The sequence below is a fragment of the Pyrgilauda ruficollis genome, unplaced genomic scaffold (genome assembly GCF_017590135.1).
Source record: "Pyrgilauda ruficollis isolate IOZ18807 unplaced genomic scaffold, ASM1759013v1 scaffold5, whole genome shotgun sequence".
Lineage (NCBI taxonomy): Eukaryota > Metazoa > Chordata > Aves > Passeriformes > Passeridae > Pyrgilauda > Pyrgilauda ruficollis.
The window spans coordinates 15354351-15367800 of record NW_024526599.1 but is presented as its reverse complement, the minus strand read 5'-3'; the positions used below and the strand labels follow the sequence as shown (position 1 = coordinate 15367800).

Sequence of the window (13450 nt, the reverse complement as noted above, 5' to 3'; positions counted from 1 at the left end):
TTTTTACAATATCGTCCTTGGAGGAATTTTTGATGAAGCATGTTGGATTGAATCAACCATAAAAGCTCAATGCTAGAACTTCAGGGTTTTGAGGGATAAATTAAAACAATAGAGAAAAGATTTGAAAATCACTTGAGAAGAATGAAAATGTAATTTCTCTGACTAATAGACAAGTACATTATAGTTTAACCCGAAACTAATGCATGAGAAGTCATTACTGCTGTCCTCAGAATATAGATGAGTGGATGTACAAAATGGGCAAGCTGTTCCCCAGGCAAATAGTTTTGGTTTCTACATCATATTTTATCCAGTTACAGTATATTTTAGCCTGTGCAATTTTTTTTAAAGGGAATATTTGCTGATCTTTGCACCCAAACGGTCTCTGCAGGAATTGTGTCTGTGATATTGTGAGCATTTCAAATTAGTGCCAGAACTGAAAGTTGTCTTAGGGGTATGCATGAGCAATTCACTGGCAAGTGCATCACAGGGGATCGCAGCATTGATATGCTTAACCCAGAGCTCCCTATTTTTGTAGGCCAGACCTTCAAACAAGGGCAAGTTGCAACTTCACACAGCCATGGGGTTTCATCTGACAAAGCTCTTCAGCACATGCTTCTCTCTCGTTAAACAGCCCAATATTCCAAGGAGAATAAAGTACAATGCCTTATACTATGGATTTGTTTCCTTCCTTCGTTTCTTTTTAGGATTTCTTACTGGAGGGCTGCTTTTTAAGCAAAATAAAGTTGATTTTCAGTTTCCCAATAACTAGATTCTCTATTTCTAATGAATTTTATAGAGCTATGTTTATGAGTTGGAGTGTATTATAACATAGTGGTTATCATCTCTAAGAATTACCCCATTTCAAAGCACCAGAAGTACTTGTGACCACTCTCTAGTTCTAGTCATGGTGGAAGGGATTGTGCCATCACACCCTGGTACTGTCTTTATGGTCACTGCACATCAGTGCACATATTTGGCACACGTATACACACAAGGGTGACTTAACTGAAAGGCTAGTGAAGAACCTTTCATTCTTTGAAGAATTGAGCTATTTATTCCTGAAGATTATTTATATTTAACTTGTTCAAGAACAATATAGAGTCTGGGGGCTCCAATAGCTGCCTTCTCTGTGGAATATTAACATATTTTTCAGGCATTTAAAATCTATTTTCTGAATAATTTGTGGTGTAATGACATTTGTGTGATTATATTCCAGACAGTATAATTAATATTAATAAACCACTTGCATGGCATTGTGCAGATTCAAAGCTGCAGGCTTTGGCTAATTAATCTCACATCAGAGAACTAACAAAGCAGATAACTGAGCACTATCAATCTCTTGATAGTGATTGACTGGGTAAGGGCAAGAAACACAGGTGAGGTGACATTAATTCTCCACTCAAGAGCACAAAGAGGGAATGAGTGGCAGATGCTAAAGACAATATCTCTTTTTCACACCTGTCCACAGTCCACATGGTGCCTTTGAGTGTCTCACCACTTCACTCACTGCCTCCTGTGGAGGTGTGGTTTCTCCTGGTCTGTTTCTGTAGACTGGTACACTCACATGTATACATTTTTGAACATGTGTATTATAAATATACATAATACATGAATTCACACATTCCTATGTGTTTATGATCCGAGTTTTTAGAATCCCCTAAACCACACAGGCAGGTTTTGTCCAGCCATGATCTCTGGACAGGCAAAGTCCTGGTGTGAACGTGCTGATGATTAGCCATTACAGGGGATTAGCCATTCTGCAAATCCAGGTGTTTCCATGTATCCATTAGTGTATTTATGATCTTTACAGCCGTATGGTGTCCTAATATTCATTTATTTTACAGATATATCAAAAGTTGAAAGCTGTGGAACACATGGATGTTTATAACATACAGGATATTCCAAACAGGTTTTTCTACAAAAAAGGAAAATTTGTGTCTCCACTAACTCTCGTGGCTGAAGAAGGATGGTTCATAGTAGAGGTAAAGTATAGAAGCAAAATGCTTAGACAGGAGCGTGAAAAGGTGCAATATATTGCTGATCATTGAGTTAAAGTCAAAGGGCTGACTGCAAAACTAATGTTAAATTCTGCTGTGTGCTTAAAAGAACTCAAAGGTATTGCAGCTATCCTAAAGGCAGACATTTAAATGGTCAAGATGCCTCTTTTTTACTGTCATAAAGCAGTAGTTCTTGTAGAAAACATTCTTGTTTCTTGTGAAAACATTCCAGTTTTGTTGCCTTACTCCTCTTCCCCCCCTTGCCATCTACCTTCATTTCAGGCACAAAAAGAGTGTTTCCATTTCAAGTCCTTATTATCCCTCCATTCAGCAGTACCTTGTGGCAATTTTTCCTTTTGCCTGGCTTTCCTCCCATCAGACTGTCCTAAAAATGCCCCATTTCTCCCAAGTCCACCAGTCTCAAAAGGGTCAGACTGGAGATTTACTGCTCAGAGATTCCCGGTGCACAGACTGAAAACCTGGGAACTTGTTAAGCAGAGAACCCAAACATGAAGAGATTTTTTTTATACTAACTTATTTTCGCATTATGAATTGTTGTTACTTTGTCCTTGTGTCACTACCGGGCACCTCCACATTACAGATACTAATTGCAGCTCAGCACAGCTCAGAGGGTGAGACAACTGTGTATCTTCTAAGGAGGTAAACTGAGCAGTGGTATTAAGTGATTTGCCCAAGGCCACACATGAAGCCAGTAAGTTGGCAACAGAACCATGGAGTCCTGAGTTTCTTTTGTGTCCCAGCATAGTCAGTGCACTTCATTGCCTTTCAGGTTATTGTAACTCAGCTGAGCATCTTCTTTCATGGCCTTCAGAGCTACTGCTCACCGAGCTTTGCTCAGTCCACACTACAACATTTCTCACTAGCCAACATGAATTTAGCATAGTATACAGCTATTATACAGCTGAATAAAAATACACCTCTAAAAAAACCTGATGGCTTTTGAATACAGCTGGGTGAGTACCACATTTCTGATCTAAAAAAAAAAAATTTAAAAAAAACAAAAAAAAGCATATAAAAAGCCAGAGTTAAGATTTAGACAGGTAAAGTAGGAATCTGAAACATTTTCTCCAAAATTATTTTTAAAAAATACAACTAAACTCTCTTGCACAAAAGTTCAAAATAGAACGTTTTTACATATTCTGTAGAAAATAAAAAAGCACTTCAAAAATCATTGAAAGTCTGACAAACCTTAATAACAGTGCAGCAAACACTGCTGCTATGATAATTATTTCTGTCTCTCTGCCCATTCCTTCCCATTGTTTCCGATTTTCAAGAATGTCCTCTCATTAATGCTGTCAGATTTTCCTTCTCTTTGGTACATTTTCATTATCTGTGAATGGGATATGAAAATGAAAGTTTCCTGTCATATTTTTAAAGAAATTATTGAGCCTTCTATTATACTTCCTGCCCAAACCACTGAAGAGAGGATGTACAGCTCTTCCCGGTCATGCTCCCAGGTTTTTTTAATTCTCTGTTAGTTAGTGGATAGCTAAAAGCTGTTTGAAAAAAGGGGATTTTGTTGGTGGTGTGGTTTTTGAAAGAGACAAAGGGGATGTATCTGGAAAGTTGTTTTCCTCATCATGGAGCATAGGAACTGAAGCCCATCTACGTTTTGGTTAAAGCAGGATGAGGAGGGATTTTGTGCTGTATCAAAGCTGATCTGCTCATATGACCTTGTTCCCTTCACACAGGTGAGCAGTCCCCATCCTTTGGGCCTAAGATCCCCCTGCTGCTCTCCAGTGTGCATCAATGGTGTTAGCCCTCAGAGCTGCATGCTCACTCTGTACCCATCCCAGTGTACTTTCCCAACATTGAGAGATCAGTTGCAGCACATTTTCTAAACATGCACATGCAGGGAAAACTCCATCGTTTGCAGTCTCAGATATGTCTGTTTCATCTTTGACAAGGATTGCCAGCCAGGCTTAGTCTGAGTATGAAAAATTACATCTCGGATGAGTTCTCCATCCCATTTGGCCTTGCCAGGCAGGCACACTAGTGTGCTGCCAGTGTCCTGGCCCCAAAGAAGCCCCAGGAGTTTTTGGGGTTTGCTGTAAGGCGGAGCCTGATGTTCCAGAAGGGCAGTGCTGGGATGCTTGCACAGTCCTGTCCCTCAAGCTACTGCCATTAGTGGTTCCATTTCATGAACTCTCACTTCAGATGCAGTTATGAAAGTTAGTAGTATGTTTTCTGACTCAGCTGGCACCAAAAGTAATGGTAACCACTGTGCCTTTGACTGCACATTCTGTTGCAAGTAGGTGCCTCCTGATGTCTGGGTGGGTTATGGAAAGCACACTATCTCCTGCATTTGATATTTCTGGGGAAGCAGCAGTGTCCAGGACATCTGCTAGGACCATGGAGGGGTGTAGGTATGGCAATGTCATTATGCTGCCAAAGAACCACCAGAAATTTAAAGTGACTTCACTTGTCTGAAGCTGATGCTGGCAAATGCTGTGCAGGTTGCCTGATGGCGAGCAACACACTAAATCCCCAGGAATCCCCAGGAAGCTACAGCATAAGGAGGTGCTATGGCAGGAAGAGGAGAAGGAGCTGGCTTTCTTCTTGGCTTGCTCAGAGCAGGGAAATACATGGGGGCAGGAAAAGAAATTTGTTAGCTAAAATAGTTTCATTTAATCTGGAACAGATTACCCAGAGAAGCTGTGAACATCTCTCACTGGAGTTGTTCAAGAACTGTCTGGATGCAATCCAGTGCAATGTGATCTAGAACAACCCTGCTTGAGCAGGGAGGTTGGACCAGATTATCTACTGTGATCTCTTCTAACCTGACCCATTCTGTATTATTCTGCAATTATCTGGTACATCTGCCAAGTATTACATATGAAGAAAAAGGGGGGTCCTCTGGAAAATAGTTGGAAGAGCTATACCTCTCAGTCATCACTACTGCTGTCCTCAGTGCACAGTCAATTTTATTTCTTAAGGAAGAAGATAAAAATCAGACAAAATAAATGTTTATAAAAGGAAAGGGATCCTCATTTAATCTGCATCACCATCTGCAGGAGCTGCAGAACTTGCCCAAAGTGGCAGTGTGGGAAACTCTTTTGGGGCATCTTCTGTCCTTCTGTGCCCAAGTGAGAAGGCTAGACCTGGACACTCTAGAGGGCTGTGCAGCTCCTTCTCTGTAATTATCAGAGAAATTAATGTCATGGGTCTGATAAACTGTCAGTTGATGTTCTTTGTTTAAGTGAAATTCCTGTCACAGTTTTGGGGCAATGTGGAGTGCCAATCTGTCTGCTGCTATCGCTAAGGAGCATGGGACAGGAGAAACTCATGGACAGGTTGGTCCAGCATTTTGATCAGCCCCTAGGGCCTGCTGCTCTGACAGATATGGCACTGTTGTAGGTAAGAGCTGTTAATACAAAGCAGGAGAAAGTAAGGAAGGAATTTGAAAGTACATCTTAAGTGCAATATGGGCTAGGAAGAACAAGATTTATAATGACAAATCAATAAAGCATAGATCCACTGAGCAAAGAAATAAAACAGAGCACAGGCCACAGAGAGTGGGACTGTCTCAGGTCAGAGCCAGTGTTCCCTGGAACAAATCTCATTGCTTTAATACCAAAACAGGTAGGGAGAAGAAATATTAATTAGAAAATATCTAGTAGGGGTGATATTTGTATTATTAGGCTGACTAGTCAAATGGAACAAAAAATTACTTATTTTTTTAAGGTGTCAATGGCATGTGGGGCAGAACAACACCCCAGTAATCCCACAGAAGCGCATGGCACTGGGTGGGAGAGCAGTGCTGCAGGCATGGGGAGACGGCCAGCACCTTTCTTACACATACCACTGCAGTACTTTGTGCTTGTGGCAGAAATCTACGTGAGTTGTCCTCCCCTCCCTGTGGAGGGGGAAATGGTTACTCTGAGACAGCAAAGCCTGTCACGAGGAGTCACCCCTGTGCAGGGGTCACAGGTTGGTGCTGAAGGGTTGGTACAGCACATGGAGACACAACATGGCACCCCACAATGCCCCAGCACAGCCCAGCAGGCAGGCACTAACCATGTTCTGCTGTTGTCACCCAGAGCAGGGACAAGCTGCCCTACTGGGAGAACGGGACGGGGAGGAAGGAGGCCTGGCAGAATGGCTGGCATGGCTACGACAACGAGCTCATGGACATGAGAGGATTCTTCCTTGCATATGGCCCAGGTACAGTGACACTATCCCTGGTGTTCCACTTCCCCTGCAGCCCCATGGTCCTCACCCCTGCATCCCTGCAGCCCCTGGCACATCAGGACCCCGATACAGCACTCTGCGACACCTAAAAATTACAAATAGATGGTAGGATTTCCTCACTATGGAGAGTTTGTTGCACTGCATCTATTTTATAGCTGAAGAAACAGGGCAGAGAGATGTGAAGGGATTTGGTCAGCCTCTCTCTGATATCCCAGTGCAGTTACTAACTCTTTGCCCTGTTTTCCTAAATTTTGGCCTAAACTTTCAATTCTATTTGAAACACATGAATCCTGCTTTTGTTGGGGGAATTCAGACTTGCTACAGCAGGGCACTTTCTTTGGGAAGGCTGCAGCATAACTCACCCACCTGTCTGATGGGCAGACACATAACTCCTGGTTTCCACTTCATCAGGCCCTTTAAACAGGGCAGAGCACCAGGCAGACTCCCAGGCTAATTGTATTGCACCAGTGAAAGCAGAATGTGCAATACAGTTATGTGAGGCTATTAAGTCTATCAAGCACATGCAGTAAAGTAGCTCCTGTACTTAAAAATTCAGGGCTTTTTTAGCTTTTAGAATAAAAATGGTCTAGAATAAAAATAATGAATAAAATTGTTTAAATTAATGTTTTTGCTGAGCTATGCTCTAAATTGTATAGCATGCCACAACCCAGCCTGATGGGTAAGTCCCAAGAAAGGTGAAGGAGCCCTTGCCCCACAGCACCCCACATTCCAGGGGCTGAGGCCCAAGTTGCATGATGCCATCTCCTCTCTTTTGCCTGCAGATTTCCGATCCAACTACCGAGCGCCTCCCATCAGATCTGTGGATGTTTACAACATCATGTGCAGCCTGGCAGGAGTACAGCCACTGCCCAACAATGGCTCCTGGTCCAGGGTGGAGTGCATGCTCCGAAACACAGCCCCCTTGGCACCACTCCCCCCGCGCAGCAGCTGTGTCCTGGCACTAGCTCTGCTCTCCCTGTTCTCCAGGCAGATCTCCTTCCTGTGATCCCTGAACAATGTCAGTCAGTGTCACCAGCAACTCCATCCTTCTCTGTTTGTTTTTTTAAAGTTTTTCATTTGAATAATAGCTTCATTAATAGAGTGCTGTCCCCCACTCTTCCATGGTGCTCCACCAGGCATGAATCTGACCAATCCTGCATTTACAATGGTTTTAATATGAAGCCAGGTTTTGTGCTGCTCCAAACACAGCTAGGGACAATGGTGTCACTCACCTAGATTTACAGCACTGCCAGTGAGGGCAGAATCCTGGCTGGGTATCCACAAAGTTTTCTGGTGGGTGCATATGGGGATCTCTGAGCATCAAACACATCTCACCCCAGCATCTTTCACTGAGGAGCTCACTCTGGTTGACCACACTGAGACGTTCAGGAGTGGAGACCAACCTCCCTGCATTTAGCTGGGTTCATCCTGATTCACCCCTTCATCTCCAGCTCCAGCAGCAGCAGAGCCCCATCATCTCCTTACAGCACCAGCCAAGCCCTGTCTATACAGACACAGTCTTTAGAGAGCCAAGAGCTTTGCTGAGGGACCATAATGCTGAGAGAGGTGGGTCAGCAGGAAAGCAGTGAGAGCATCCTACTTCTCTCAGCCTTTCCTTATTTTCACAGCATGAGTACTGGCTCTGCCCATTTCCAGGGGCAGGCTTTCCTCACAGGCCACAGCAGAGGGGAAGAAGAAAGTGACAGAAATCCTCCACTTCAAAGCCAGTGGGAAAATGAATAGACATCTGGACACACAAGGGTCAGGAGAACATAGGATGAGGAAGTCTGGCATTTAACAGCCTCTCTGCTTTGCCTGGTGAAGATAATATAATCTGATCACATTTTGATGTTTTATACCCAATTGCATTTCTGAAGTTTTTTCAACATTTACTGCTCTTCTATCAGCTTTTGCTCTCTATACCTCCACCTAGTGATCAGCACATTTCCCTTTATTCTGCAGCAGGGAGAGAGGTCTACACTGATACATCTCCCATCCTCCCAGCTAATCCTGGGGATTTTTTCCACCATGGGCTATCAAGCACAAGCAAAGTTGTAACAACAAAGTTAAATGAAACAGCAGGAGTGGACAGAGCTATTGCCAGAGGTGCCTTCGGGAGTGCACAGCACTTTATCTGATATACCTCTGAACCAGGAGCTTTCAGCAACAACTGCCTTTGGAAGGACTGAGGTCCCTCCCCATGTAAAACAAACCTCTAGCACTTACTACTTTTCTGGATCCAGAGACAAGCACGATCCTGGTATGTGTGCTACAGTGCATTTAAGGCTGAATGATTACACTGTGGGGAAAAAAAACCAAACACCAAATTAAACTTGACAAAAGACTTCTGTACTAGCTGTAAAGATTTATGTAATGTGTTATTAAAGCTCAAGTGAACCATCAAATCAATTGGGAGAAAAATTGAAAAAATCAGGCTTTGTTATTAGACTGTTGAGTATAAAAGGCAATTTAGTGCTTTCGAAGCATTTGCAGTAGCTGTAAAACAAGCACCTATTGTTCAGAGTTCCCTGTTGCTCTTTAACGGACCAGGCTTAATGAAATCACTGGAGCACATTTTTAAAGGAAAAAAAAAAAAAAGAAGAAGAAGAAGAAAAAAAAGTCAGCATACAAGATAACCAAATGACCAAGTTTTGTCTGAAAATCATCAGGATAAGACACCATCAGTGCCTGCTAACCCCTCCACAACATACTATTTTAGGTCTTACCAGAGAGCAGAAGCCAAGATCTTCTTACAGAAGAAATGTTTCTAAAGGTGTAAGGGTATATTCGGCTCCTCAGTTATACAAACAGAAATTGAAAATAACAAATTGGGTCCCTTGAGTAGTTCCACAGATGGGCCATGACACATGAAACCAACACCGATCCTCGTGAGTACTTTGTGTAACTCATATTTGTCAGTGTCCACGTGCAAATACTGGAGGGTAAATCCAATTGCAATATGATTTGTTTGACCTTAATGCAAGCATTGTGTGTTTGGTAAAAGATCTTGATCTGTAAAAGCAAAATTTGATGGCAGACCTTTAAGAAGCTCACTAGCTTCAGGAGAACTTCAGCTCATTATCTTTTGAAAAGTGCATCTTTCTTCCTCAGAAATGTCATACCTCTGAATCAATTCACATTCTCATTCAAAAATCAAGTGTCTTAACTCTCACCTATTTTTCTGTATACTATGCAATGGAGGTGGGTGCATTTTAAAACCTATTTCTGAATGATGTTTTTATACAATGACTGATTGTGAATGAGTGAATAATTCTAAAATGGTGTTAGAAAAAGCACTTCTTTGTAAATACTGTAAGATTTTTGAAGAAAAAAATAGCCCAAAACTTTCCCTTCAACACTTTGCCTTTCTTGACTAATTGCTGCATCAAAGTGTGATAAACAGTGTTTGAAGCTTGTGCTGATTAATTATCAGAAAGACGAATGATAACATTGTTTAGAAATGGCAAAGTTGTCAGCATGTAAATTAAGGACATTAAATGCATCACATGACATGCTGTAGCTCGTATATACAGTCCTTTTTTCCAGATGTGTTTCATTATTTAACCTTTTGAACATCCATTCAGGAACATGTCATTCCTACTAGGCAATGGACATGACAAAACATTTTGCACTTCTAAGAAGAGAGGTGAGCCTTGGATGCCCTCTCCAGACCCACTTCTCTAAGCCTACTGTGTCACCATCACATCAGCTGCTTGCCCAGAAATTAAGAGCATTGTCTCTGCTATGAGGGTGCATTAGGCTCAGGCTGTCCAGAGCCGCCCTTTCCCAGTGGGAGATGGTGCAAATGTCAACAAGGCCTCAAAATCCAATTCTACAGGCCTCAAGGACAAAGGGTCCTTACTCCACTCTAAGCTCCACAAACCAACAATGTCCGTGGAAGAGACTAATTTAACAGAAACAAGTCTCCAAGCCTACTCAGTAGAATTTATCTCCTTTTCCTAATATTAACTGACCACAGAGCAGGGAGCGGATGATGGAGGTGCAGATGTGCCAATGAGTCCTTTAATTCCCAGCAACACTGCCAAGGTCTGCCAGAGATGCTCCCCTCATGTTCCATGAACATGGGTCCTCAGAAAAGGGAGGTGCTGAGGGCTACCTGCACAGGAATAAGTCTCAGTCAGCTCCCCATAATAGTGCCAAAAATGGCAATTTCACAGCTAAAGAAGAAGAGCCCTTTTTACCAATGACCTTGGTGGCCATGCAAGTGGCATGGCTGGCTAAGGCTCAGCGGGTGAGCCTTCCAGCATGCCCCTGGATGCAGCCTGCATTGCCTGCACAGACTGCAGCCCTGTGGAAACACTTTTTCATTGGCCCAGACACCAGCCTGCACCCTTCACAAGTACAGAGACTTTGCAAATAAGGGGTGAATGAGAGGGTTTTGCAGTGCTGGTCATCTTCCTTGTCTCCTAACTAATACATCACAATACATCACAAAGTCACAGAGTATTCTGAGTTGGAAGGAACCCGCAAAGATCATCAAGTCCAATTCCTGGCCCTTCACAGGACCATCCTCAAGAATCACACCATGTACCCGAGAGTATTGTCCAAATGCTTCTTGAATTCTATCAGGCTTGCTGCTGTGGCATCTGTCAGATGTTAACCCACACACCTCAGGGGAGGTGCAGACCAAATGAGCTCTGGCCACAGGGAAGTGAAAGGCATTGGAAAAGCTCCTTGTAACACTTCCTCACCTTCTCTTCCCTGTAGGGCCCTAGCAGAGAGAGCAGGTTGCACCAAATCCAACTGGAATTTTTTAAGAAAACATGGCCTGGTTGAAGAGGAAGGTTTGAAACCCTACATTTTAGCACAAGAATTATTTAACACATGTTTTAAAAGACAACTTTCACATACAGAGAAAAACATTTTTTGTGTAAGTATCGAAACACATCTAAGTTAAGGCAAGGTTCAAAAATAAGAACATTTCAGAATTACAGTTGACTGGACACAGTAATTCTCAAGCTTCATAGAGATGGACTACATGGATTATATGGACTGTATGGATAATTCCGATATTTGAAATACATGAAAATTGCTATGGACTTAAAAACCAGCATGACATTGTCCCAGATCCGTATCAATTACAGCAGTTCAGCTCTGCCAGCCCAGTTTCACCAGGAAACCGCTGTGAGCTGCCAGCGGCCTGCCCTGCTCTGTCCCCAGCCCAGCCAGGTGTTTGTCCGAGACGCGCAACGCCTCGTGCAGCCGCAGCACCGCCCCAGGGCTGCTGCCGGTCTGTTGCCCTCCGCTGGGCCCGCTCCCGGAGCTCCACGTCTCTCACGTACCGAGGAGCCCAGAACGGGACACAGGTTTCCCCGCACGCCGCCTCTCCCGCTCGCTCCCCATTTTCCGCCCGCCAGGCGGGGGCGAGGCCGCGGCCCTGAGGAGTCCCGAGCGGGCCCGGGCGCGCCCCCTGCCGGCCGGCCCGCAAACCGCGCCTCGGGCCCGACGCGCTCCCGGCCTTCCGTGAGGAGAGGCGGGATCGGGATTGCTCCTTCCTTCTGCGGCTCTCATCGCAGCTTCTCCTCTTTCTCCCCTTTAACTCTCCCCGTACCCTTTGCGCTAGGGCCGATTACTGCTCACCCCAAACCTGCTGCCTCCATGTAGCACTCCGAGCAAGCTTCCCACCTGCTCCTGCTCCTGTTTCCACAGGAGGATGAGTGGGCAGAGCAGCACCTTCCTGGGTACGTGGCCCTAAATGATCCGAGGGGAACCAGCTGGATGTAATCCCCTCTCTCAGGACTTGGGCTGCATCTCAGGCTGCCTTTGTTGTCATTATAGCCGGATCCCACGGGTGGGGAACAAAACACACAAAAGCAGGGAGGGGAGGGGAGCAGGGGTGTGACTCACCTGTGGCTCTTCTACTTGTGTCCACTTGAAGCTTGGCTCGAGGCTGAATGCAGAATCCTTGGGTCACAGGGGAACTCCGACAAGAATAGTCACAGGTAGCAAAGAAATGGTGAGGAGGGATATGAAGAGTGGGCTGAGGAAGGGGAAATTCAGTGCCCGCTTTCCACACCAGCACAGATCAGGGCTTAGCTGAGTTCCTGGGAGTTGATTTTGATCCTCCCTTGGCTGCAGCAAATGAGGCATTTTAGTACCACGATTGTATCTGTGTTCAGGAGCAAGGGACACCAATGCATGCATAGAGGGGATGTTCCTCTGTTCCTCGCCAAGGGGCTGCAGGGAGCCAGCCAGCCCCAAAATGTCAGCATTCTCTGCTGGCATCATGACCAACCAATTTTCTGTGGCTGCCAGAGTGGGCATTGACTGCTCTTGAGCTGCCTTCTGTTTTTCCCAATAAATTAATAATACACTAAAACATTACTCATCACTTAGATACATTGTTCAATGACTATTAATTAAGCCTCAAAATTGGCTGGAGACTGTCATTGCTTCCTTGCCAGAGAGAAAAAGGGAGGCTGAGGTGACATCAGCTGTTGCAAAGTCTTTAGAACACAGGTCAGGCTTGCTGGGTATCATCCACAATCCCTACTGAACGCTCACTCAGCCTGCTGCTCTCACTGGGCTGCCTCCATGCAAAGGCTCCACATAAATGTATATAACTATACTGTATATAAGGGGCCATGTGTCCATTAGAGGCAGTTTTAACCTTTCTTCAGCAGTCCCATGTGCTGCTCATCCTACATCCCTAAAACAACCAGTGCACTGGCATTCACTGTACCCCCTATGCAGGTTAGTTTTAGCCCTGCAAGGACATGACCATACCAAGTGACTCAGCAGGAGCCTGCTTCTGATTTCCAGGACGTGGTTCACACCCTCTACATGATCTCAGGTCAGAGGGAGGCTCTGACAAATTAAAAAAATTTTTTTAAAGAGCTTATTTGCCTCCCAATGTATCCATCCATCCATCCATCCATCCATCTGTAAATTGCACTCTCCCTTGATATTTCTTCCATGTATTCCATACTGGTGGAGCTTTGGAGTGCAAGACTTTGTGTCCTTGCTTTCCAGAGTAGGCAGCAATGTGGTTCTCATCTTACAACTCATTCATTGTCCATGAGAAGCGAGGGCTGAGAGAGGGGTAACCCTGCTGACCACATCCCAACTGAGTAGATTCTGTAAGAGAGGGAAAGCAGCCCTTGCCCATCCATGGAGGGATTCTCCAAGTACAGCTATAACAAGGAAATAATTTTGGGCTTAAAAACTATGATTTTGTAGTAGTCTTCAAATAGCAGCTGTGAAAGAAGACAAAAAAAAAG

The 13450-nt window shown here is 44.3% G+C and overlaps 1 protein-coding gene and 1 long non-coding RNA gene across 2 annotated transcripts in view; one reads left to right on the top strand and one right to left on the bottom strand.

Annotated features, from left to right (window-relative positions):
* ENPP6 (ectonucleotide pyrophosphatase/phosphodiesterase 6) overlaps window positions 1-7215 on the top strand; it is a 29687-nt gene extending 22472 nt beyond the window's left edge. Inside the window, exons 6-8 of the mRNA XM_041479977.1 lie at window positions 1845-1982; window positions 6059-6182; window positions 6992-7215. Of these exons, the coding sequence (XP_041335911.1) occupies window positions 1845-1982; window positions 6059-6182; window positions 6992-7215 (486 nt within the window). The remainder of the gene's footprint in view (window positions 1-1844; window positions 1983-6058; window positions 6183-6991) is intronic.
* Window positions 1-11561, bottom strand: part of LOC121360266 — a 30213-nt gene extending 18652 nt beyond the window's left edge. The window contains exons 1-2 of the long non-coding RNA XR_005956179.1: window positions 11513-11561; window positions 8436-8508 (exon numbers count right to left, since the gene is read on the bottom strand). This is a non-coding gene — a long non-coding RNA (uncharacterized LOC121360266). The remainder of the gene's footprint in view (window positions 1-8435; window positions 8509-11512) is intronic.
* Window positions 11562-13450: the final 1889 nt, after the last annotated feature.